Source organism: Pleurodeles waltl, chromosome 12 (genome assembly GCF_031143425.1).
Source record: "Pleurodeles waltl isolate 20211129_DDA chromosome 12, aPleWal1.hap1.20221129, whole genome shotgun sequence".
NCBI lineage: Eukaryota > Metazoa > Chordata > Amphibia > Caudata > Salamandridae > Pleurodeles > Pleurodeles waltl.
The window spans coordinates 79,710,045-79,737,291 of record NC_090451.1 but is presented as its reverse complement, the minus strand read 5'-3'; the positions used below and the strand labels follow the sequence as shown (position 1 = coordinate 79,737,291).

Genomic DNA, 27,247 nt, shown 5'->3' with positions numbered 1-27,247 from the left:
ATTTCTAAAGTGCACTACCCACCCATTAGGGTCTCAAGGCGCTGTGGGGAGGGGGTTTGCCGGTTACTGCTCAAAAAGCCATGTTTCAAGGTGCTTTCTGAAGGTTAGGAGGTCCTGGGTCTTGCGTAGGTTGGTGGGGAGGGAGTTCCAGGTCTTGGCAGCGAGGTGGGAGAAGGATCTGCCACCGGAGGTGGTGCGTTGGATGCGGGGGACTGTGGCGAGGGCGAGGTCGGTGGAGCAGAGCTGTCAAGTAGGTATGTGGAAGTTGACTCGTTCGTTGAGGTAGGCCGGTCCAGTGTCATGGAGGGCTTTGTGAGCGTGGACGAGGACTTTGAAAACGATCCTTTTGTTGATGGGCAACCAGTGTAGGGATCTGAGGTGGGTGGATATGTGGTCGTGGCGAGGGATGTTGAGGATGAGTCGTGTAGCTGCGTTCTGAATTCGCTGGAGTTTTCTTTGAAGCTTGGCTGTGGTCCCTGCGTAGAGGGCGTTGCCGTAGTCCAGTCTGCTGCTGATGAGGGCGTGAGTGACTGTTCTTGTTTCTAAAGGAATCCATTTTAAAGTCTTGCGTAGCATGTGAAGGGTGTTGAAGCAGGAGGATGATATATTGTTGATTTGCTGGGTCACGGAGAGAGGTGAGTCTAGAACGATGCCTAAGTTGCGTGCGTGGGTGGAGGGTGTTGGGGGTGGTCCGAGGGTGGTGGCCCACCAGGAGTCGTTCCATGCCGTCTTGTTGGGGCCGAAGATGATGATGATTTCTGTTTTGTTTGAATTTAGTTTGAGGTGGCTTGCTGTCATCCATTTGGCGCTGTCGAGGAGTCCGGCGTGCATGTTTATCTTGGCGGTGGCTGGGTTCCTGGTGAGAGAGACGATGAGCTGGGTGTCGTCTGTGTATGAGATGATGGTGATTCCGTGGGGGCGGAGGATGTTGGCGAGAGGGGCCATGTAGATGTTGAAGAGGGTGGGGCTGAGGGAGGATCCTTGGGGGACCCCGTAGATGATCTTGGTGGCTGGAGACCGGAAAGGAGGGAGACAAACTCTTTGGGTTCTTTCAGCGAGGAAGGAGGTGAGCCAGTCCAGCGCCTTGTGTTGAATACCGGCGTCAAAAAGGCGTGCGCAGAGGGTTTGGTGGCATACAGTGTCGAAAGCTGCAGAGAGGTCTAGGAGGATGAGGGCGACAGTCTCGCCCTTGTCCACTCTGGTCCTGATGTCGTCTGTGCAGGCGATGAGGGCGGTCTCAGTGCTGTGGTTCTTGCGGAATCCAGACTGGGAGGCGTTGAGTATGTTGTTTTCTTCTAAGAAGTGAGACAGTTGAACGTTAACTATCTTCTCAGCGACCTTCGCGGGGAAGGAGAGAAGAGAGATGGGACGGTAGTTTGTGAGGTCTTCCGGGTCTGCTTTGGGTTTTTTGAGAAGAGAGTTAACTTCGGTGTGCTTCCAAACGTCTGAGAAGGTTGCGGTGTCGAAGGAACCATTGATGACGGCGCGGAGCTGAGGATCGATGATTTGGCTGGCCTTGTCGAAAATGTGGTAGGGGCAAGGGTCTGTTGGGGAGCCTGAGTGGATGGAGTTCATGGTTTTGCCAATTTCTTTGTTGTTGGTGGGGGTCCAGGTGTGTAGTGGGTTAGTGCGGGAAGGTGTTGTGGTGTTGGTTGTGTCGGTGGTGGTGATGGTGGGTGTTGATGCTGTGAAGCTGTTGTGTATGTCTGCGATTTTGTGGTGAAAGTAGTTGGGGAGGGAGTTGCAGAGGTTTGGCGAGTGTGGAGGGTCGATGGTGCTGGATTTGGGTTTGGGGAGTTCTTTGACGATGGCAAAGAGTTCCTTGCTGTTGTGTGTGTTGTCTATGCGTTCTTTGTAGAAGGACTGTTTGGTGGTCCGGATGAGTTGGTGGTGTTTGCGCATGGCTATTTTGAGGGCGGAGAAGTTGCTCATTGAGGGTTCTTGGCGCCAGGCTTTCTCAATTTTACGGCATTCTCATTTGGAAGCCTGGAGTTCTGTTGTGAACCAGGGGGCAGTCTTGACGGTGCGGGTGTTTGTTTTCAGTGGGGCGAGGGAGTCTGCGCAGGTTGTTAGCCATTGTGTGAGGTTGTGGGCGGCGGTGTTGGGGTCGGTGTTGGGAGGTGGAGCTTGTCTGAGGTTGGCGATCAGGTGTTCTTTTGAGATCTTGTTCCACTTGCGGTAGGGTGTAGTGAGTTGTGGGTGGGGGGGTTTCATGAAGGAGAAGTGGACGCAGTGGTGGTCAGTCCAGTGGAGTTCGGTGATGTGAGTGAAGGAGATGTGGCTGCTGGAGGTGAAGATGGAGTCAACCGTGTGTCCCTCTGAGTGAGTGGGTGAGGTGACCAGTTGCTTGAGGCCGAGGTTCGTGAGGTTGTCCAGCAGGGCTGTGGAGTTGCAGTCGTGGGTGCTTTACAGGTGGGTGAAAGTTGAGGTCACCAAGGAGTATGTAGTCTGTGAAGGTGAGGGCGTGGGAGCTTATGGTATCTGCGATGGCATCGCAGAATGGGGTCCTGGTAGTGGGCTCCCTGGCAATGTGCGCCCTGCCCTAGTTGTGCTCAAGGAGAGCCAGGGAGCAGTCTGTCCACGTCACTTAGTCCCCCTGTAGACAAAGGTCTCCTTTGGTAAAAATCTATTTGCAGAGACCCCAGGGTCCACGTTCCCAGCATAGCAGTACTCCCCGCGCTTGCCCCTCCTGAAAAGCAACTTTTCTCTCGCATGGGAGCAGTTGCATCTGTCTCTTTCTAAGTGTTCAGAGACGCCCCATTCCGTATTGCCTTTATAGGGGCATACCGCCCCCGCCCGGTTTAATCCTTTTGGACACAAAGGGTGGCCCCTAGGAGAGGGGTGTTCCTTTTACAGGGGCAGACAGACCACCTTACCAAAGAGCGGGGAATAGGCCTTTCTGCCCCCTTTCTGTTCCGCAACCTATGTTTAGGGCCCGTTGTTGAGTTCTCATGAACCTTACTATCTCATAGAAAATAATCTACCCATACTGTGAGTAATAGTTGAGCGCCATAATTTTATGCAGCAGGCCCATTCATTTGCAACTGCTACATTGAGACCTGCCAACCCCCAAGGTTCCAGTTGCTGTCCCATCTGCCTTTGAGTCCTCATCTTATTCTTGGTCTTCCTTCCCACTCATGCTGAAGCTCGAACTCCCTCTGAGGATTACTGTTTCCTTATACTTTGAGTTATTCTCGACTTAAGCCTTATGTCCTCTCATATTCTGATCTATTTGAGACGTTCTCTTGTCTCATTGTTATAACACACTGCTTCCCCGACTCTTCATGAGTAGGACAGACTGCGCAGACCCACGTACCCTCACTTTTTCTGTTCACAGCCTTTGGCTCTCGCAACGACTCCTAATGGTGTAGAGCATTGGTTCCCAATCTTTTGACTTCTGTGGACCCCCACTTTACCATTACTGTTGCAGATAGAGGCAGAAGGTAAATGGAAGTGACTTAGTTATATGCTGGGTCCCTGAAATTATGTGGCAGGAAAAGACCAATTTATGTGGCAAGAAAAGTCCAGTTACAAATGTAGAACTCCAATAGCTCTAACTCAAGCAAATGCAAGACCAATTGCATTGCAAATGCTTGTGCCACAAACTGTTGTTTTGTTGCTATTAATTCCACTATCGAGAGAGAGAGAATCTGACTGTTTCGAAATAGTGTTTGTCCTGTTGAGCACAATATCAAGTCCGATACAATTTCACAATAACCAATATGGGTTCAGATTAATGTATTAAATACAAAAGAGGGACAGGGAGATTACTGGTCCAGTGTACAGTCTCCCAAGTAACCTATTATAAAGAAAGGTACACTGTTCCATACGGCATCCAACCTATTTAATGTGTAGGAAGGAGAGCGCGAATGAAGTCAGAGATACAAAGAGTATCAGGAGAGCCCTCAAGCACCCACTAGGGTGACATGTTTCATTATTGGGCTATCTCCTCGTCAGACCGGTGCTGCAATGTCTGGCGGACCACCCACCGAAAGGGGTGGTACTCAACCGAAGGCAAATTGCCCAATGATGAAACATGTCACCCTAGTGGGTGCTTGAGGGCTCTCCTGATACTCTTTGTATCTCTGACTTCATTCACTCTCTCCTTCCTACACATTAAATAGGTTGGATGCCGTATGGAACAGTGTATATTCAGATTAATGTATTCAGGTCTGATGCGCATGTGGCTTTGAAAGCAGATAAAGAACTTTTGAAAGGTGAAAGCCGGATGAGTATATTTCAATCAAACTGTTTAAATATGTGGAAAAAACAATAAATTATTAAGCCAGAGTACACCGTGAATGAGGTATATTTAGAGACACTTTTATTTCCTATTTGCTGCTGATGTAGCATGTTTCAAGAACTTAATGAGGTCTGGAGATATGCGTTTGGTCATACTGCATAGAGAAAACTTCTTTGTGAATGAGCCCAAGACAAAGGTAATGATGTTTAGTGTAAGGAATAGATGTGTGTGCAGTTCTATAATATTTAAGGCAAGCATCTCAAGCATAGTGGGACCTCCCTTTATGTAGGTATCAGTTTTCTAGAGTTATTGATCCGTTTTGCATGGTTGGGCATGATCTAGAAATGTGAGAGCTGTAGCTGGCACGTATGGTAATTCGTCCATGCTCTTGGTGGGGGGGGGGGCAAACACAAGAGGAGGAAAGCCTACAGAATTTGGAGAATAAGAAGCAAGCAAAGACGTGACTGGGAAGCACTTGGCAGGCTCTAAGCCCACTGAAAGCTAACATGTCTCTCAACAGACAGCACATGTGCTGTCTTGGGCGAGACTTAAAACTTAGTTCTCTAAATTTCTAGCAGATGAGTCTCAAAAATAGCAGTAAAAGTGTGAAAACATAGTGCCTTACACTCGATTTTGTGACACCCCCCCCAAACTCATCCCAGTTTTATTCATTGCTTGAATACTCAGTGCAGTGCAAGCATATGGTTCCCCCTCGTAAACACTAGGAAAGGGTTTTGATCTTTGGGGAAATAATACTTTTTTCTATCAGAACAGTTAGTGCCACCCAAGACTGGCACAACAGTCTGGTAGTTCAGGGAAGATCATGAGGTTGACATCCGAGGCGGAGTTTGGATAAAAGAAAGTCTGGGAGAGTGGGGGCAGCAGTTGGGGAAAGCAAAGGTAGCAGTAAGCGAGGAATCATGGGGACAGTGGTGCAGTTAGTTGGTTCTGGGCGTCTCTGTGGCCCGCATCGCTCTTTTGGATAGAATGTGGAGCTGCAGCATAGACATCTTGAAACTGCAGTCATGATATTTTGGTGATACGAGGGTTAATAATTTGTGTGGTCTGGTTGAATTTGGTTAAGGATAATGAAATATCCTTTAAATCTGCTACTGTGTTGCCAATAAGACGAAAGACACGATTGGTAGATCCCTTCTGGTTTGCTGCATGTATTGCAGATGGTATAGAAGATTCATGTACAAAGGAATCTGAGTATGAAAGTGGGTCATTTATGACCAGACGGTGCATGTCCTCTGCTGTCCTCTAGTTCTTCTCTAGATTGACTAGAGACCAATAAGCAGTAGTGACATTGAATCAAACAAAGGTTCTGTGTCGCTGCAAGGGAGTAAGCAAGATGTGCACAGTCACTATCGCAGGGCGGTTCACCTACGCTCTGCAGTTAATTGCAAGGTTCTCCTTGGACCACCGGAATCCCTCCCTTGCAGTTACTTTTTGCTTACTCTGGCCACCGCACTATGACTTGGGTAGAGAATGCAGGCAACAAGGATAACTTCTGAAGGCTTTTACCATGACGTAATATCCGTTCTGGGAAAGCTGGACTGACGCCGAGCTAAAATAATTTTGTCAGTATCCAGTGACCTGTATCGATCGGTATGCTTTTTCCTGAACTTCCACTCTAAATTATTTTATATATCTGCATGTCTGGCGTGTCTACCTATCTTCTCTATCTATCCACCTTTATATCTATCCTGTCTATACACCCCTGTAAAAGTTACAGTTGTGTTAAATTTGATCATTTATGCACTGTTTTCATACTTATAACTCACATTTAAAATTACGCACCCCGTATTTACGTGAAGGTGAAAGACAATAAAATGTTTGCAGATTACTTTGGGCTTCTTAGCCACATCTCTGGCACCGCACGGAAACTCGCTGACTCCACCGCCCCCCCCCCCCCCCCCCCGCCCCCCCCCATTGCAGCAGTCATCAAAGTTTCCATGCATTTTTTTTATTCACTGCAACATGCGAGCGAGATGCGGGTAAAACCGCCTTTTGAAAGGGCAGTGTGGAAAATTGACTAGGGGCTTGGATGTTGCAAGGCCGCTGCACATGCCCCGTGGGTACAAATGGTACAGGTACTTCCTGAACGTACTACCATTAGTGGACAATGAATATTAAAAAATACGTTCACCGGAGAAAAATGGACACCGTGGCCCATTTCTAACTTACGTTTAAAAAAAAAAAAAGTTTCAAGTGAAGATACTTACTAGTTAAAAAACCTAAAAGAAAAAGGACCAATTTTCTAGCTATGCAACCATAAGGCTACTTTCTCTGCTTATGAATTCAAAATAATATTAGAAATTACTTTGCCTGATCATTGAAAAGGCTGCAATCCTCCGTATCGCAAAATTTGGATTAAAATGACAGGTTGTAGTTAAAAAACAGAAGCGTTCTGTAGTTACAAAGCCAATTTACATATCTCCTAACAGGCGGTAGGGACATAGCTCTGGAAGACTGTAGTTCATCTGAGGGTCACAAACCTTATCACCAAGTGATTGTATGGCCACAAATTGCTGCAAGTAAGTGCAAAATCATAACGAACATGAATGTTTTTACAGCGACCTAGTTATGTATTAAACATGACGATTTTATCTGTCACTACAACAGTACTTCCTGAAATTCAGTGGAAAACCGCATAGATTGTTGTTTGGTGAGGAGAATCAAAAACCTCTGGGTCACAACTTGTTGCCGAGATATGAGGTCAATCAGCACCTTCTGCTCGGTCTGTCAACAATTTGGCAGCTCAGCTCGGCGATGTGGTATCTTTTTCTGTATGTACCTGTTAAACCAGCCATTTAGTTTTGTTGCAGTCAGCTGTATATTGAAGAATGCTACCTTAATTTGCCTGAGTAGTTAAAGAGATTGCCTGCTATCGTGGATATCTCCTCAAGAGTCAAATACATTTGCCCTTCATTTGAGACAGATTCCATATCTGTCGCCATAGGTGCAGCTCAATTGGTGAGTGTTGTCAAAGCTTTTCACTAACTTCCTTTAATACAAAAGATACAGCTGACAATTGTATGGTGCTCAAGCACCCTGTTGCACTGGTCCTGGTTCATTTGCAAGAGCCTTGGAGTGCTTTGTCCCTTCGTGTTTTTTTTTTTCCTATGCCAGGCGAGGATTGACCCCAAACTGAATTGTCAGGTTTTTACTTTTCAGGCAGCTACCTTGTGTATTCAGTCTCAGTTTTTGAAGGGGGAAAAATACAAGTATTGGAAGTTTGTGAACTGCTTATTAAAAAATAATGAAGGCGTGGGCCCTTTGAACAATTCGTTTTTCAAATCTACCAAATGACCCCATGCCTTAATTAATATTTTCTGTGTCATTAGTTGTTAGTACTTTTGTTCAGCAAGTAGCCTAGAACACTCTCCGAAATTCATGTGGGACTTAAAATGCCCTGCGTTGGGCTTATCTCACAGCGAAGAGTTCAGTCAAACGCCATCAGCCCTCATAAAATATGAAATATGGTGAATAGTCCATGAAATCACAACAGGTAGCGGTGTGAAGTGGCGTGCTGGAGACAGGTTCTCTAGAAATGACAGTCTGCTTCCCATAAACAAGGGTGTATTTTAAAACAGCAGAACATTCATACTAAAATGGAGTGTTAAGGGTCCTAGATCTCGCCTTTACGTCCACTTCCATGACTATGTTGCACAATAGCGTAGTGCAGACCACAGAGGATTTGGCCTCTTGGCCCTTTTTTTTTTTTAGAAGGATCTTCCTCTGGCCTCCCGGACGTGTTGGACGGTGGCGAGTGCGAGGTCGGCGGAGCTGTCTGGTGGGCGTGTAGAAGTGGAGTCTTTGGTTGCGGTAGTTTTGTCTGGTGTTGTGAAGGGCTTTGTAGGTGTGCGTGAGAAGCTTGAATGTGATTCTCTTGTCTATTGGGAGCCAGTGCAGGTCTCTCAGTAGAGCGGAGGTGTGGCTGTGTTTGGGGGTGTTCATGATGAGACTTCGGAGGCGTTCTGGATGCGTTGCAGTCTTTATTTCATTTGCATGCCTTTAATAACCCAATGGCTACATATTTCATTTGCATGCCGCGCCACTCACCCAAAATAAATGTTGTAGCTTGATGGGTCGATTTTCATATTTCAGAACCAATATCAAGGCCGGTGCTTCTTTTCTAATGAGCTATGCTTCTTGGGCACAACAACGTCCACGAGGTGTTGTCATAGCATGCAAAGTGTGGCTATTTGTCCTATTTTAGACACCTTTGTCACCCTTTACATCCTTTGTGAGTGAAGTTTGACTTAAAGGAAACCTGGCAATGTCAAAAAAACATCCTTGGGTGCTGTTAATGCCTGCACTCACCAAATCTATCATCGGAAGTGGCGCAGGAGGCCCCACAGTGCATATTGTCAAGTTGTGCTGAACTAAAAAGCATCCTGTGGTGACTTCCTAAACCTTGCTTGGTGAGAAAAAGAAGTTCTCCCGGCCCTATCTTGTTGCATTGAACACTGTTGGCTCTCCCCTGTGCCCTGCGTCCTGCGTTTCCTGCTGCCTCTGTTGCTGAGTGGTGCTGCTCAGAAGCAGAGCCGGGCCTCACTTCCTGGTTCTCGGGCACAGCTGCACATACTTTCCGCCACCGTGGGCTTGTCCTTTGCCCCTTGACTGCCTGTCACAGGTGTCCTGGTCAGTCACTCCTGGGGATGTTTTCCACCGTGCGCGTGAAGGTCACGCCGAGGGCACTGCAGCCCTTAACTAATGCTTTTAGTTAGCAGAGCCTGCAACTCCAGCATCAGGCCAGGTTTTCCCTTTTAGGATTGCTGTTTAGCACAGCCTCAACCTACATTTTATTTGTTATCTGTATATTTTTTTTACCTTGTTGTTTAAATGTTGCAGTTTGTTATAACTGCAGTGTTGAGTGTTTTTGTTTCCTGACGCATTTTTCTGTTCCCATTTCGTTTGGAATTCATACTGCTTGAAGTAGGAAATGAGTTGCAGTTTTGTACTTCTCTGAGGTCCAGGTAAGAAACTGTTTAGGTCAGTTGACCTTGGCTTTCGAGACTTCATCTTTCACTGTGAAGAAAGAGGAGACTGGGTGCTGTAGGGCACAGCTGGTTACGGATGTAGAACAAGAGGTGGTGTCGCGTGTCACTAAGTCCCCTTTGCTTGTACAACAGATGGGCACAGATGAGCTGTGGGATGCTCAAACTTGCTCATGGACAATGTCCTCATTCCGAAGGTTGTGGCTGTGTACTGGGGTCCTGTTTTTGGATGTGAATTTTGTCTCCTGTATCCATTGCCAAGTCGATTGCCTCCCCTTCGATGGTTCTGAATGGTAAGTGGAGTTTCTAGTGCCTCCGATCAGTTAGCTGGTTAGATTAACTGCACCAAAGACACTTGAGATGACTTGATTTGCAGTGAGATGCATTTAGTCTGTTTACTCTTCCTTCGTCCCTGTGATATTGGATAGATAGCGTTGTCGCAGCCTGTGCTCGGAACCCAAAGTAACTGGTTTGAGGAGTTAGAATGGTCCAAATTAATTTGTGTGTGTGTGTGTGTGTGTGTGTACATACACACACACACCAGTGATTTTTTTTTTTTAATGTATTTTTTTTTCTTTTGTTTACGTAGTAAGATACTAGCTCTACAATTTCACTTCTGTCCAGAGCTCTTTTGTGTGAAGGTTGTAATGCATTCAAAGATGTATATTTCAATTTTATAAGGCTCTCTACCAAATGTGCACTGTTTATCGTTACTCTTTAGAGTACCTGTTTGCTCATGAGAAGTGCTGGTACTCTCTCTTTAAATGTATTGCAGCAATGCTGAGAAGTGAAGGTACTCTTCCTTTCAAGTAAAAAAAAAAAAACAAAGTGTGGGGAGTCAGTACTGGAGAGTACCTGCCCGTTCAAAGCACTAGTTTAAACTGCTAGGATCTTAAGAGTGTTGATCATCGCCCCGTCGCTGCCATAGCACTCTCGAGCAACTGGTGTAGGTCTGCTTTGTGACAAGTTGGGCATGCAGTAGACCAGGTGGGCGCTATATTCCTCAGTTTAATGGTTCACATGCATCCTTACCTCCCGTTCTTTAGGCTTGATGTGCATAGCAATTGTGCCATTCATGGTAAATGTATTCTTAATTTAAGAAGCTTTTTAGGTCCACTTTCTTCAGCTATAGGTTTAATTTGTTCCAGAATATTCAGCTATTGTCAATCATATCTTTAGAAAAGTCCACAGGTGTATTTTCGTCTCACCAATTTTCTGTTAGCTTTTCAGCTTGTCCTCTCAAAATCACTATGCTGCTCCAGGGATTTTTTTAAATATCTGATATCCGTCAACGAATGGCCCTGTAGCACTATGGAACTAACGCTCTGAAAGATTCAGAAAAATGAATCCTATAGAAAGAAGTCATTGTCAACATTTGGCTTTGCCAGTGCAGAGTTACAGATTTTGTCAATTTTCTGCTGGTGATGCCATTAAGCATCAGCCCAAAAGCAAAACGTCAGATGATGCACTGGTGTCATCACAGATACTCATATATGCATCAGGAAGCAATAGCGCCCACAACATCACCTTGCAAGCGTCATGACATGGCAGTTTTTTTTGTTGTTTTATTTACCATTCGACGAAATGTCCACCTTGAAATGCTCGACAAAAATAGCACAAAAAGTTTGCTGAAGCACGTTTTAAAATGAAAGATGTGGTGCAGAAGCAAATTGCAGCTGCTGGTCCCTCCAAGAAATAGACGTGCAGCAGTGGAGCTGGAGCGAGCAGCTGGGGGGACAAGCACCCGAGGAGCTTGGTTTGGGGGATGGTCTGAAAATACATTAAAAATCAAGGAACCTGGGCAGTACAGGGAGGCGGGCTAGACACAACACACAAGCTGAGAGGCGGAAGCAACATGAAGAACAGGGGTACCAGAGAAGCAGCAGTCGAGCAGGGAGGGATTAGGGAAACCACCAGGAGAACGCTGGAGGTGCAGTGATTTGTTATGCTGATGCATCACACAAAGAAAGCAGGAAAACACATGCACTCACTTGAAGTGCTGAATGGAAAGGTTTTCTCTGCGTGCCAGCAGTAGAAGGATGTAAGTCATTCAGTCATCCATTGAGACTGCCAAAACAACCAATTGTAAGCTGTGGGTTGAGCCAAAGTATTGGTGTTGTCCGTAGCAGGTCTCCAAGATCTAAAAGGGGGTGCTTTATTTTCTGAGCATCAGCTTTACACTAATTCCAAATAAATAAACAGTAACAAAGTCCTTAGGCTTGATATCTTTAATGCATGTTTATATCTGATCCACATGCTATCCACACGTCAATCCAGTTGGCTTTGCTAGTGACGTTAATACATACTTTGAACAACCTAGGTTCAATAAACTTTAACTTTTCTAGCTCCTCTAATAATAGTGAGCAGGAACTACAGTCTCGTGCATGAAAGCTGTGCTTGTATTGACCATAGAGTTATGGTTTCTGTCAGTAACTCTAGGTGGCAGTTACATTCACTCTAAATGTGAGATATCCGAGTTCAAAAGATCTTCTCTGCTCTCACTTTTACCTTTAAATTATTTTCATAATACCTATAAACCGTCCTACTTGACTTTCTTTTGTCCTCGCTAGAATGAAACGTACAACAATGTTGGTTGGCTAGTAGCTAACAATTATAGTTACAAATTCATGAAGGTTTTTCATCCCATCAAGGGTGGACAACGTGTTCTGTGCTTGTTGCTCACCTATTTTACCAAAAGAATTGAAAAGAAGAAAAGGTTAGCTGCCTCCAAAATTCAAATTTTCACTTTTTCAGTAACTATTGAGTTTCTGTTTTACTAGAAGCTTTGCAGAATTTCGCCAGTATTTTCAACACCTTTATCGCAAGTTTTAAAGGCGTTACCTTGAGTGTAAATATAACTAAAGTGCTGGGCATCTCTTGTGGAAAGTAACTAGCGTTTAGGTGAATAGCCTGTGTGCTCCCTTCTTAATGTTTCTTCTTTCCAGGTTTGTATTGGCTGTGGGAAGTGCTGTCTTTGATGCCATGTTCAATGGTGGAATGGCTACAACTTCTACCGAGATTGAACTTCCCGATGTGGAGCCTGCAGCCTTCCTAGCTCTGCTGAAGTAAGCACTTTTTTATTTATTGGATGTAATCTTTCCATTTTTGTCGAATTTTGGGTGAATCCACTGGGAACCTATTTTGTCTGATTCCAAACTGGACGGATTCACTGATGTTTTTTGGAATGTTGACTGCAATATTCGTTCATTTATGTGCTTTCAGTTGCAGTTGACAGCAAGAGTGTATTGACAGCCTGTAGTCTCATAGTTCTGCTCCTTGTTGTCAGCATGGTGATAATCTAACCTATTTAGGACTACATGACTCATCCTTAATAATGGATTCAATGTAACTATTATAGAGATTAAGCTCATCCTCACTTCCCTTGTGTGGAGCGATGACACGGACTGTAATAGGAAACGTCAGTTTATGAATTAAACAGTGCAAAAACAAATAGAGGAACACTAGCAATACTTCTCTCACAACTGGAGTAACTAGTAGAACAGGAAAGGGTCAAAACTAGACTACATAAATAGAGCATTTAAATCGCAGTTCTTCCTTGCATAGGTTGTTTGTATACTCGTGATGTCCTGGTCCATCAGCCACTCATGCTTCTCTTTTCCAAACTCCTTGTTGCACGCAACCCATCTGCCCATGGCTTCCTCTACACCATGTTCTTGAATAACTTTTGGCTCGTACTCTTTCACTTTGTATAATCATGCAAAGCTCCATAGAGCACAATTTTAGGCCTCCCCTTTATTGGGTTGCACATCACTTACCCTTTCTGGTGCAGAAAATGTTACCCACCCATTCGTTTCTTGGCTGGGTAGTTTCATCAGAACCAAATCTCCACAGTTTCACTGTGTTCACCTCATTCTTTCATTTATACCATCAGTAGTACTGGACATTCCCCTCATTGTGGTCATCAAATGTCCGTATTTGGCATACTTCTGTATCTTCCTAGCCAACTGTTGCGGAGAACAACTATGTCCCTATGTTTCCTCCACACACCTCCTTCGACCGAAATGTCATCTTTGCTGAACAATACCCGCTCAGTACAACCTTGAACCTTACCAGTGACATGCCCAAAAAAGGTGGGCGTGGAAATGATCAAGCTCCGCTGTGCATTCCTTTAAATTGAAACTGTTGAAATGAAGCGTTTGCACTCTTAGTGGCATGTCACTAAACAAAACGGTTAATTGTAAATAACGTGCCAGGATCTGCAATGCCTCTTCGCAAATTTCTGTATCTTCTACACGGTTAGTGTTTACCCTCATTCGTATTACCTTCTCCAGTCTGAGTTTCAAAATCGGTATGGCCAGTGTCTTCTAGGTAGCTGCCCACTACAGAGCAGCATACTAGTTAGTTCAGCAAGCTAAATTTGTTGTGATGCGATGGACTCTTCTAGGAAAGCTGGAAGATTATTAATTAACATGCAGATACTATAAATATAAAGGACTAATCACAGCTGTGAGCCACTTGTGATGGACAGCTAACTCAGCCCACAATAATGACCACAAAAACCCCTGCATCAGTGTTAAAATAGTAATAATGTATTAGTCATGCATAGCAAAAAGACAGAATTGTCCGCATCATGGAACCTACTATTTGTTTAGCTCTATCTTCAATCACACACACAATCGTTTCTGTACTTGGAAGTAGCCATGAACGAATAAAGGTTTTTAAATCTTTATTTTGTCATTTGCACATAAAAACACAAGTACCTTGTTTTTGCCCCAACTAACATTTCAGATCTCTTGTTTCTCAGTATGCATGTTTTCATTTTTCTCGTAATGCACTATCCTGATTTAGTTTCGTCCAAATCCAGTATTTTGGATTTAAGTATTTAAGAACTATTAACTAAACAAATTAAACTTGATCGCATTCACGTTTGTCTTAATGTTCAATACAAGGTTTTTTCTTCTGGCATAGTGTAACTTTTTTTTTTCCTTCCATGAATGGCACTCCCTAGGCATGCTTTTTTTTTGTTTTTGTTTTTAAAGTTGATAATCCCTAAGAAGTAGGTGCACAGGAGAATGAGTTGGTAAAGGAAGAAGAAGATGGCTGACATGACCATGGGGAGCATCAGAAATTGGAGGGCCAGATTAAGTGGCATTCTAACGAGATTAGCATTAGAGAGGTTTCTGATGGATACAAGTACCTGTGGATTCCTCACCTTATGAATTCTCCCAATGTGCCAGCATTCGACGAAAATTTTTCTTCCCAGCTCTCCACGACGACGTCACAATTGCACGGCTCCGCATGCGACTCCGTCTGACGTCATTGTGGCAATAAGAGGTCCTCGCCGGCGTGCTGACGTCAGTTCACTTTTTTCTGTGCCTTCGAAGCTAACGGTTTTCTCCTACCTCTCGGGGAGCTATTGTTTCGAAGGTGTCCTTTTTGTCTCTGGTTACAATGTGTCCTCCTAGAAAGTCAGGGTTTAAACCTTGTCAGGAGTGCGGGGGTCGTATGTTGGTTACGGACCCTCACGATGACTGCTTATGGTGCCTAAGTTCGGAGCATGATGTGGAGGAGTGTGTGTCTGCCAAAGGATGAATCCAAAGGTGCTGAAGGAGAGAGAAGCCAAACTCTTTCTGGCTAAGGCGAAAAAAGGGCACAGAAGTCATAGGAGATCGTCTTCACATACCTCTTCGGAGAAGCCTAAGAAGCTGTGCTGACACGACTCCCGGTGTTCGTTCGGCTAGAGGTCGTTCATGATCCAGGTCTCCATCTAGACGGCGTCGTGGGAGGTTAGCCCTTTGGTGACTCCACAGCCTCAAAGCCCTCAGGCTTCTCCGGCGCCATCGGTCTTCGAGGTGGTTGCACCCCAAGAGAGTCTTTGCTTTTTGCCTAGGGTGCAGGATTCTGATGCCCAGCCGGCACAAGTGCCACAGGAAGATCAGCGGTATCCTGCCTTACCTGCTCCGGGAGCGGATCCGGCGGCATTTTTGAATGCCATGTTCAACATGTTTAATGCTATGGCCCCTGCTGGTGCACTGGCTGGTCCCACAGGTCCCTTGGCATTCTGGTGGGGCTCATATAAGTCGGCGCCGTTGATGCCTTTTTATCCGGCTGAGGGTGCCGGTTCGGCGCCGATAACGTCGCCTCATAGGCCTATGGCGCCGATGACATCGCCTTATAGGCCTGCGGCACCGATGACGTCTTCTCCAACACAGTCGACGCCGATGACGGAACCTCATGTGTCCACAGCGCTGATGGGATCAGCTCTGGCGCTGGATGGGATCAGCTCTGGCGATGGATGGGACCGGATTGGATCGTAGTGTGTCTCTTTCTTCTCCTGGTCCGAGTCTATCGGTCCTGAAGCTGGTGTCATCGGCTAACTCTATGTCGACACGGAGATTGGAGGCCAGGTTGAGGTCACGGAGAAGAGCACTGAGGCTCTTAGAAGAACAGGAGTACCAAAGACAGCTGCTGGAAGAAGGAGAGATTGCTGAGCCCTTGGGGGATTATCAGGGCCTAGACTCAGCCAGTGGTCTGGACACTTCCCCTGAGTGGGATCTTTCATCTCCAGGGGAGTTTACAGAGGAAGCGGCCTCCTTCCATTCTGTGGTCAGAAAGGCGGCAAATTTCTTGGACCTTCCGTTGCCAGCTGCTGAGGTTAAAACTAACATTTTGATCGAGGTTCTGCATCCTTCTTCGGCTTCAGCAGAACCCTTGTTTCCATTTAATGATGCTCTTCTGGAGCCTATATTGGAGGTTTGGAGGAAGCCTGTGTTATTGCCAGGTGTGAACAGATCTGTTGCAAGACAGTAGAGGGTGGCTCCGGGAGATCTGGGGTTTTTATCAAAGCATCCGACTCCGGAGAGTTTAGCGGTCCAGGCCTCATGTTCGGCACGTTCTGCACCAGGCTCTTTCCCTGTTACTCCTTCGGACAGGGAGTCCAAGAGAATGGAGCAGTCAGCCAAGAAGACTTTTTCATCCTGCAGTATGGCCCTGAAATCGTCAAATGCTACCTGTGTGTTAGGTAGATATGTGCACGCCCTGATGGACACGGCTAAAGCTGTAGTTCCTGACTTATCGCAGTATATGCAGGGGCAGTTCGGTGAGCTACTGTCAGATGCTCAAGCTGTGGCTAATTATCCAGTCTGGTCTGGATGCTACAGACTCAGTGGCCAGGGCGATTGGTACTTCAATCGCTACCAGGAGGCATGCGTGGTTGAGGTCTTCTGGCTTTTCTACAGATGTCCAGCCACTCTATTGGACCTGCCTTTCAACGGAGAAAAGCTGTTTGGAGCCAAAGCTGACTCTGCCTTAGAGCGCTTCAAGGACAGAAGGGCCCCAGCAAAGTCCTTGGGTCTGCAGGCTTTCACTACTACCCCTTTCAGGTCCTTTTGGAGGTTCAGGGGGTTTTGGCATGGAGCCGTTTATCGTGGGATACCCCAGTCCACAGTCCAACAGCCTGCCAGCCTCCCATATAGATCCTTTAGAGGGCGGGGGAGAGTTTGGACAAAAGGGGCCACCCAGCAGCACCCTGCATGATCCTCTTCCTTTGGGGGAAGCACAACAAGGGAAGCAGCCCTAGTTTTCTACCTTTTTTGGAGTCCCACTTCTCCTGTAGGGGGAAGGTTACGTCTTTTTCTCAGTGAGTGGGAGTAAGCCACATCAGACTCCTGAGTTCTAAATATTGTGAGGAAAGGATATGCCCTTCCTTTTCAGGAGTTTCCCATCCCTCCCCGTCCTTTGTTTTGTTCAGTAGACCCTCTCCTGTTGCAGCAGGAGGTTCAAGTCCTGTTATCAAAAGGCACAGTGGAGTTGTTTCCAGAGCAGGAAAGGGTTCAGGGTTGTTATTCAGGATATTTCCTGATCCCCAAGAAAGATGGTCGATTTGAGACCTATCCTGGATCTGAGGATTTTGAATTGGTTCCTCAAACAGGAGAAATTCAAGATGCTGACTCTTTTCAACGCCAGTAGCACCTGCGCCAAAGAGGATTGGATTGTGTCTGTCGACTTGCAGGATGCTTACTTTCATATCCCTATTCTCAAGTTGCACAGGAGAAGTATCTCCGGTTTGTGGTGGGGAAGCAAAACACAACCAGTTTGCGGTCCTTCCTTTTGGTCTCACTTCAGCACCTCAAGTTGCAGCAAGTCTCAGGAAGAAGGGAATATCGGTATTCCCTTACCTATATGATTGGTTGATCAAAGCCAGGTCTTCAGAGCTCGTGCTGCATCACCTGCAAATGACAACTCAGTTGTTGCTCAGTCTGGGCTTTTCAGTAAACGTGCCCAAGTCTCACCTGGAGCCCTCTCAGCGCCTCCTGTTCATAGGGGCAGTACTGGATACAACATTGAATCAGGCCTATCCTCCACCTCAGCAGATTCAGGACATTCAGGCATTGATTCCAATGTTTCAGAATGGAGCGGTTGTTCCAGTCATCAAGGTCCCTCGCCTGCTCGGTCTGTTCGCTTCTTGCATTCTGTCGGTCACTCATGCACGCTGACACATGAGGGCCCTTCAGTGGTGCCTCCGCAGGCAGTGGTTTCAACACAAAGGGGATCTCGGAGTTGATAACGATCTTCAGAGACGCTGCACCGGATCTATGATGGTGGGCTGTGGACTGCAACTTTTCCCAAGGAAGGCCGTTTTCACTACCGCCTCCAGTGGTTAAGGTCATAACGGATGCTTCCATTCAAGGGAGGGGAGCTCATCTGAAGGACTTGGAGATCAAAGGTCTTTGATATGAAAAAGTCTGTTCCACTGGAGACCAATCTGTTAGAATTGAGGGCGATACGTCTGGCTCTCTAGGCTTTCCTCCCGTCCCTTAGTGGTCAGTCAGGTCAAGTCTTGACGGACAACACTACAGCGATGTGGTACATCAACAAACAGGGAAGAGTAGGGTTGTACCTTCTCTGAAGAGAGGCTCTGCGGCTCTCGTCATGGGCTCAAGACCATTGGATTTGCTTGGTAGCAAATCATCTGTCCGGAGTTGTCAATGTATGTTCGGAAAGTCTGTTCGCATTTCTCGGCCGATCACGAGTCGCGTCTCCATCCGGACCTGGCCCTTCACATCTTTCGGATGTGGGGTTTTCCGCAGATAGACCTATTTGTCACTCGGGAGAACGCGCACTGCCCGACGTTCTGCATCCTCCAGTATCCAGTGCAAGGAGCTTTGGGGGACGCGTTTCAGATGTCTTGGTGCGACCAATTGCTTTGTGTTTCCCGTCCATACCCTTGATTCCTTGGGTTCTGAGGAAGATTCGCCAAGATCGGGCTCAAGTCATTTTAATAGCTCCGGATTGGCTGAGAAGGATGTCGTACACGGACCTTCTCCAACTCTCACTGTGCCCTCCTCACCATCTCCTTCTCAGGGCAGATCTCCTCTCGCAGTCGCAGGGGCAGGTTCTACACCCCCACCTCCAGAGCCTGCACCTACATGCCTGGAGATTGAACAGGGCAATCTGAGTTCTTTCTCTCTCCCACCAGAAGTAGTGGATGTTATTTTATCGGCCAGGCGACACTCCACTAAGACTGCCTATGCTGGCAGGTGGGCAAAATTTGTGGCTTGGTGTGGAGAGAAACAAATTGATCCCTTGAGAGTCCATTTGTCTAATATTCTGTTGTTTTCTTTAACTTTAGCGCAGAAGGGTTGTGCAGTTTCGACTTTCAAAGGCTATTTGTCTGCGCTGTTAGCCTTTCTTTGCCTTTCGGACCTTCCTTGTTCAAATCACCTGTAGTTGTTGGGTTCTTGAAAGGTTTAACAAATACATTTCCTCCCACTCCGTTTCTTATGCGTCAGTGGGATTTAAATCTGGGTTTGGATTTTTTTTTTCTCTCAATGAGTTCACAGTTTGAACCTATGCATTCTTGTCCTTTTAGGATTATTGGTCTTTAAGACCGTTTTCCTTATAGCTATTACATCTGCTAGGCGTGTGAGTGAGCTTCAGGCCCTTAGTGTCAAACCTCCCTTTACATCATTCTTTGCTGACAAAGTGGTGCTGAATGCCAGGGCGGCTTTCCTTCCTAAAACTGTCACTCCTTTCCATATGGGGCAGTCTATTACCCTTTCATCTTTCTACCGTCCTCCTCATCTTTCAAAAGAGGAAGAAAGACTCCATCGCTTGGACCCCAGAAGGGCTCTCAGTTTCTATATTGAGAGGACAAAGGACTTTCGATTTAATGACCAACTCTTCGTTGGATATGTGAGAAAGATGAAAGGCAGAGCGTTCCATAACAGAACCATATCCAGGTGGGTCATTCTTTGCATTAGGATCTGTTATTCATTAGCAAAGAAGATTCCTCCTGAGAGTATTAGAGCTCATTCTATCAGGGCTAAGGCTACCAATTCAGCTTTGGCTAGGGGTGTTCCAGTGGTAGATATTTGTAAAGCAGCAACTTGCGCTTCTCTTCATACTTTTGTGAAGCACTACTGCTTGGATTCGAAAGTCAGGAGGGATGGCCATTTTGCACGTTTTGTGTTGCAGGATTTCTTGGAGTGACTAGTCAGGCACCCACCTCCGAGTGCGGTACTGTTTTGGGGCTCTACTCATAAGGTGAGGAATCCACAGGTAGTTTTATCCATCAGAAGAACAAGTTACTTACCTTTGGTAACGCTTTTTCTGGTGGATACACTAGCTACCTGTGGATTCCTCACAGTCCCACCCACCCCCCCATTGCCTGTCTGGTCATACCAAGATTTTTGTATTATAAGTGTATTTATGTTTTGATTAATTTTCATATAAATAAATGTTGTACTTATGTTACATCAGTATTGTATATGTATGTTTTATATGTGCTATTGTGAAGTCGTTTTTCACCTGTTCGCCTCAAAGGCACGTAAAAAAGGGTGAAACTGACGTCAGCATGCCGGCGAGGACCTCTTATTGCCACGGTGACATCAGACGGAGTCGCGTGCGGAGCGGTGCAATTGTGACGTCGACAGCTGGGAAGAAAACTTTCCGTCGAATGCTGGCGCATTGAGAGAATTCATAAGTTGAGGAATCCACAGGTAGCTAGTGTATCCACCAGAAAAAGCGTTACCGAAGGTAAGTAACTTGTTCTTTGGGAGAGGGTGGATGAGGATGAAGAGTGATTATGAAGTTTATAATTATGGGGTTGGGGGGAATAACATGAAGGTGATCAGGGGATGTGTTCAATGAACTAATAAGAGGAGTGAGTTATTAAGTTGAAGAAAAGGAGGATTACAGGAGTCTTGAAGGGGGAAGGTTCGGGGTCGTAGAAGTATCCACAAAAGAATATCAACTGAACAGAGAAAACATGGGCATTTGGTAAAATACAGTTTACCTATTTATTCTTCTTTGTGTGCCGAAAAAGTCTCACATTAAAAAAAATACTTTTCTTTAAAATGTATTGATTTGTGTAAATAACTATTACTTCAGTTTGTATACAGTTAGAAACAGTTAATTCCCAGTCAAGTCTTACCTAAGCTACTTATGGGGATCCAACTTTAGCAATAGTGTCCTGTGCCAAGTTTTGTACTCACTCTATTTCTGGTGCCACGGAGTTCCCCTTCTTTCTTCTGTCACAGAGCTAAACCTCTGGTTCGTTTCAGATACACTACTCTTTTGGCACATGAATGCTTCACCATATACCTGGTCTGCTGTTCCGCTCACCCTGTTCTTTGAGTAATGGTAGTGCTTACGTATTCCCTACTGTACCTGCATTCCTAACCACGTGCCTAGGATGCCTAGCCCGTCCTTGAATGTGGATTTATTTTGTATGTTTGTGTTCCTTCAGGTGCCTCTTTACAAGATGTGTGAAAGTAATTTGTTAATCCCGCCTCAAGGTTCAGTTGCATTTTGTCCATAGTTTGTAGCCTATCTTTTGTAACTCTGTCATGTATCCTTGCTTTTGGAACTGGTGTTACAAGTTGATTGTTACCTCTGCTTCCCTGCTCTTTCAATTCAGTGTATATTCTGTTTATCTAACACATCCCCTTCTGACCCAACTCTTCATCAAACACCAATATTCATCTCCATGTGAACATTGCTGTGGAACACAGCAAACATGGCAGCATTTCTAACCGTAAAGAGAAAAACAAATAGTGCCATTTAAGAGAAACAAGCACAGAAAACAAAAATTGGATACATCAATACACTTCTTTAAAGCCCCTTTGCTGCTTGCTTGTCTAAAACTAGGAATGTGGTTAAAATAGGTAGTTAGTGATCCTAATTGAGCTATTAATTCTTCTTCTAATGCCTTTACCTTTTTTCTGTCATATAATACAGTTATCTGTATCACTGTTCACCTATGATGCATGTTGTGATTTTTCAGATGAGGTGCGGCCAATTTGCAGAAATTCAAAAGTATAGATTAAAGGAGACAAGCACATGACTTAGACTAGGCTGTACCCTGAGACAGGAGGCATGCAGAGGATTGAACTTAAGGAGAGGGGTCGTTTAGTAAAAAAAAAAAAAAGGTGAGGCAACAATTGGAAGTCTCAAGTGAAGGTCGAAATTATCATGCAGGGGTTTAGGAACGTAGAGTAGATTCCTGAGTTTGCATGCACTCTAAGCATGCCAAACTCTAGAAGGAAACATCATAATTGGCATATGGAATAATGCTATATTTGGTACTTTAGATGAGAATCAGGTGACTAATACTGCTAGGCCATTGAAAGACCACCGCATCAGCATAGTCTGCTGATCATCTGGGGGTGGCAGCATAAAATAATGGTTGTGTGCTGTAGGGAAATATCCAGGCTGTGCTTCACTGAAGCAGTAACCTACTGATCAATGGGGATTTGGTATTTTAATATGAAGCATTCGTCGTCTCGCAGTATTCTTGCAGTTTTAGGTTATAATTTAGTACTAAATACTGTAGTCTTCGAGCGAAAGGCTGTAACGGGAAGCTTTGCTAATAAACTAAAAGCTGGTTTCGGATAGTCTGGTGATTTTAATTATATGTACACTACAGTCCAATTTTTAAAAGTAGGTAGGGTTTTACTCAAGGTTACTGAGCAGTTTTTATGGAATAAGGTTCTACCCATATACTCCCCACCCCAATCTGGACGGTCTTAAATTATGGGCTTAACATATAACAAAGTGCGCTCTGTCCTAAGGTCCCATCATCTCAGTGGTCCTCTAGTTAGATAGATGGGATGACAAGAAGTCTGCCACTGCCTGAGCTTAGACTTTTATCAGAGAGAATGAAATTGTGTAGAACTTCTACCCCAAGGGCTAGTTCAAGGGTCAGTCTAGCCAACACTAAACCATTGGCTACTTAGGTAATCTGTGAGATTTCCTGTAACAAAATGCATATCTGCATACTTTAACATTGGTGCAGTGACAATCCACCTTTATTGGTGGTAACATGTGTATACTAATAAATAAAACAGTTGACTTCCATGGTCCAAGCTAGTCCTAATGCAGACCTATAGCATTTGAAATAACCATTTCCAATGAAACCAGTCAAGTTTATAGCACTTATAATTTGCCTCTCGCCTTAACTAAACCAGTCCGGCAGTGTTTAACATAAGCTTTCAAATAAGTCAAAAAGTGCACTCTTTTTTTTTTTTTTTTTAGTGGAAGCAGAAAATGTCGGCCCAACCTCATGCTGTTGTCAAGAAAACCAACATGTGGGTGGAGCCTAAGCCCCCCTCACTCCCTTCAGTAGTCTTGAAAACTTTATCTGGTGATCACAAAGTCTGACTACATCTGTGTTGTCTACACCGTCCTCAAATTGCCCTTTGCCCTCCCAGCCCCATCTCACCCATTACAAAAAAAACTGTATTTGGTATCCTGCCACTCTTGCCACAACTGTACGTTCTGTCCACTCCTCCGTCAACCCGTACAAACATGCACCCAAACTAGTGTCCTCCCACCCTCACCATCCAACCTCCACGCCTCCAGACAAAGTCCTTACCTAGAGTTCTGCATTGCTCCCAAGCTATCTACCCTCTTTGTAATCCCTCCCACTCCTTGCATAGCCTGCCCTCTGATTTCCATGGCCTAAAGGGTCAGTGCAGCGCTAACAGCAACTCTTTGAGTACAGTGCATAATTGTGGAAAGAATTTCCCTGTCCTACAGTATCTGTAGAGACTCCGAGTTGGTGGGGTTACTGTCACCAATGTTCTCCGATCACCCTTGCTCTATGGAGCACCAAGAAGGGCCTAACAATGTGAGTGAAACAGGCAGTCATCAGGCTTCTGCTTTGGCTAGATCTCTGATGAAGTAGGTTAAGACATAGGAAGTAAGCACGTTCCTTACAATGTAGCGACAGTGGAAAATAGGGAGAGCCATGCATGTTGTCAATAACTTTTATTTCAGCCCCCACAATCTTCTGTACAATTTCCTTTCATGAACGATCTGATATCAAAGCAACTTCCTACATAGCAATCCCTTTACGATGCCTTGTCCTTTAATTTTGTCATAGACTTTTTGAATAGAGCAGGAGACAGATTAACAAAAAAATAAAAATGTGCTAGTGTCATGCTTAGTCGATGGTGACATGCCAAATACTTTGTTCACCCATTGCTTATCTGTTATTTTGGTGCTGATATTCTAATAAGCCCCCTTTTTTTTTTTTTTTACTAAAATCAACAACCTTAATAATTATTATAATTATTAAAACCAGTCATACTGGCATGAAGTGCATAAGCCAAACACTGAATTCTGAAGTGTTATCAAGTTTACAAATGTATCTGAGCAGCCTTCTCTAAGATTTTTTCAAATCATATTGGATGCACTAAATTCCTGAAACCCAAATAGGAATTGATCTTAGCGCAATTCCTGTGCAATATGAAGCTTTTGTGTTGAAAGCATAGTGCCTTCCTTTTGTGCTCTCCGTTTGTTTCTCCTCCCCCTGCTGAAATCTGAACACTACAGATCTGTGTGTGTAGAGACCATAGATAAGACAGTGTGTTTTTGGTGGGCCGACTATCTCGTTTTGATTATTGTGAACTAGTTGGAAAACTTAAAATTGGAACTGCAACATGCTAGTAACTTGGGAATTGATCCGTATCCATGCTCCATTTTGTGAACAGAGCAGCTCTTTCGAGAAGAGTACGGGCGAGCAGTAAAACAGTCTTGATGTTTTCTACCACCTTTGAATTTATATATGTTACCAAATTAAAACAATTTTCTCTTGTTAGATTTCTATACTCTGACGAGGTTCAGATTGGACCAGAAACAGTTATGACCACACTGTACACTGCAAAAAAGTATGCCGTTCCAGCACTTGAAGCGCACTGTGTGGATTTCCTGAAGAAGAACCTTCGAGCCGACAATGCTTTCATGCTCCTAACTCAGGTATGTTGATGTCCTCTTACTACCACTCACCCACACACTTTCTCTAGAGTCTCCTATGTAGGCAGATCTGTGGAAGTGGTTTACAATGAAGAGTTGCTGCTGTGCATCATCTCTACCAAAGCCAAGTGCAATAGAAAACTATCTCACTTTGTGCCGGGTGCTGTAGCAGCATGCTGATACTTATTGTTTATCTGGTGCTGGTTACCTCTTCAGTTTCACCCAGTGTTAATATGCCAAAGACACTGCTGAGCCCAGCCAGTAGTGCAAACCACTCCACAGTACAAATATCCTGACTTTCTTTTTCAAGGAGATTATCACCCCCTCAGGCAGCGTAATTCACATACTTGGTATCCATAGGCGGTCCGTATACAATGACCAGGAGTGAATTTTAGTGGTTTGCCACTGTTGTCTTGGGTCCACCACTACTGGTGCACTACCAATGGAAAGCTGTATTGCCGCCTTTGTGCACAGGGATCTCCAACGATAACCGAGTTTAAGGAGGCGGCTGAGCGCACAGGCTTTAAACTTGAAGGTATGTGACATATGGAAATTCTTATGCTTCCTCACAAAGTAGCTACTTCACACTGAAGTTTCTCTAATGTCCAGCCGGAGTTTCACTTGTAAGGAGAGCACATAGTTATTTTCAGATTGTCGCAGCTTTGCTTTTAAAAGCATGATCTACACAAAAACCAGAAAGCTAGCGGTGAACCACCGCAGGCACTTCTCTTGTGTTTATATAGTGGATGCTAGAGTTGTATAAGTTGGGGCCTGATGATTGATATAATGCCATTTGAGAAATGTTTGGTGATGCCAGCAGTCGTAGGAAGTCTTATGGTGTACTGCAGGTCGTATTCAACCAGCTACTGGAGCTTAATCACGTTAACCATAGCTGTCTGCCCTAGTTCCTTGGTATCTCTGGGTGAATGGCAGAATTGCTCAGTGGGTTGAATCTGACTGAGTATCTTCCAAACCCAGTTCAGAATATAATAGCCCATAACCTCTCCCTTGCCCCCTACACATACATATGTATTACACGTAAAGGAGAACCCCAAGCACACTGCGTCATATATAATAAGCCTAGATCAGACAATTCTGTTCCTTGTTTTGAAGTGCTGGTTTATTTACAAGCGTCACAAGATGTAGACAAAATCTTCATGGAGCAGCTGTTGACCTGTTTTGTCCCATTGACTTTATCAGGGCTGATGAAGTCTTACATTAGAGTTCAAGGTATCATGGTCAAGCAACATGATTAGCTGAAGCTTAGTGGCCCTGGTTAGGCTGAAATGAGTCTCATTGAAAAACCTTTAAAACAGGGCATGTGGCTAGTACTTAGACAACCACATATGGCTGGAGAAAGGCACTGATAGTGATGAGCTGTATGTTGTGAACTGGAGATCCAAATAGTGGTGGGACATACACATGTATGCTAGGCCTAGGCAAAATTTAAACTCTGCGGCATAATTTTGATTGTAATGCGAAATTCCTCAAATTATGCCAATACGTGAATCATGTAATTAGACCTCTGTTCAGAGTTAAAGTATAGTGCAGGAACAACGTGAAAAAAACAGAATTCAAACTGCTGATCGCTGCAGTTGATTTATTTTTTGGTGTTTTTTTATTTTTTAGCTTGAAATGCATTGTCGGAAATTGCTGCAAGGAAGCATTTCATGATTAAAAAAAAACAGTGCTAAATAACAGAGTTGCATTTTTAAAATTTTCTGAAAATGTCACTTTCTGAGAAAGGAAATTGAGTGAATTTTCCACACCTATATTGCATATACCTCAACCCACACACTCTAACCTCTCCCTCCTGGCATCCACCAATACTCCTACACACACACTCACTCTGCCCCCCCCACACACACACGCACACTCTGCCCCCACACACTGACCTCTGACCTGTTTTAGATCTAGAGCTCGCCCCCCACGTCCGCAGCACCACCTTGCTGTCTCGTGCCCCTGACCCCCGCCCACGCTGCTGCTAGCGTGTTCGAGGCCCTGGTAAGCTTCACTAGACCTGTGTGCCGCTTTCCGCCGTTCTGTAAGTGTTTTTCCACTTTTTTCAGCGCCTTGCCTCCTTGCGCTCTTGCCCCCATTGTGCCCCTTCTGATCGCTGTACCCCGATTGTATTTGTGCCATCATTGTATTTTGTGACTTTTAACTTTTTGCCTTACTGTTGTGCCTTGTTTTTCCTGTTTTTTTCGCCTCTTGGGCGCTCCCCCTTGCCGCTGCCTCCCTGCGGCCCCGCCCCCCTCGTGCCCCCATTCGCCACTCCCTCCCACCTCCCAGCTGCTCCTCCCTCCCTTCTTAATGGCTGGCGCTGCGCGTCGCGAGTGAGTGACCTCTGACCTGTTTTAGGTCTAGAGCTCGCCCCCTACGTCCGCAGCACCACCTTGCTGTCTCGTGCCCCTGACCCACGCTGCTGCTAGCGTGTTCGAGGCCCTGGTAAGCTTCACTAGACCCGTGTGCCGCTTTCCGCCGTTCTGTAAGTGTTTTTCCCCTTTTTTCAGCGCCTTGCCTCCTTGCGCTCTTGCCCCCATTGTGCCCCTTCTGATCGCTGTACCCCGATTGTATTTGTGCCATCATTGTATTTTGAGACTATTTTAACTTTTTGCCTTACTGTTGTGCCTTGTTTTTCCTGTTTTTTTTCACCCCTTGGGCGCTCCCCCTTGCCGATCTCTCCTTGCCGCTGCCTCCCTGTGGCCCCGCCCCCCTCGCGCCCCGATTCGCCGCTCCCTATCGCCTCCCAGCTGCTCCTCCCTCCCTTCTAATGGCT

General features: G+C 45.3%; 1 protein-coding gene across 2 annotated transcripts in view; it reads left to right on the top strand.

Annotated features, from left to right (window-relative positions):
• Positions 1-27,247, top strand: part of BTBD2 (BTB domain containing 2) — a 127,704-nt gene that overhangs the window by 17,682 nt on the left and 82,775 nt on the right. Inside the window, exons 2-3 of one of the 2 annotated variants that reach the window (XM_069216607.1) lie at positions 12,195-12,314; positions 24,315-24,471. In XM_069216607.1, coding sequence (XP_069072708.1) covers positions 12,195-12,314; positions 24,315-24,471 — 277 coding nt within the window. The remainder of the gene's footprint in view (positions 1-12,194; positions 12,315-24,314; positions 24,472-27,247) is intronic. The other variant, XM_069216606.1, reaches the window with a different exon arrangement.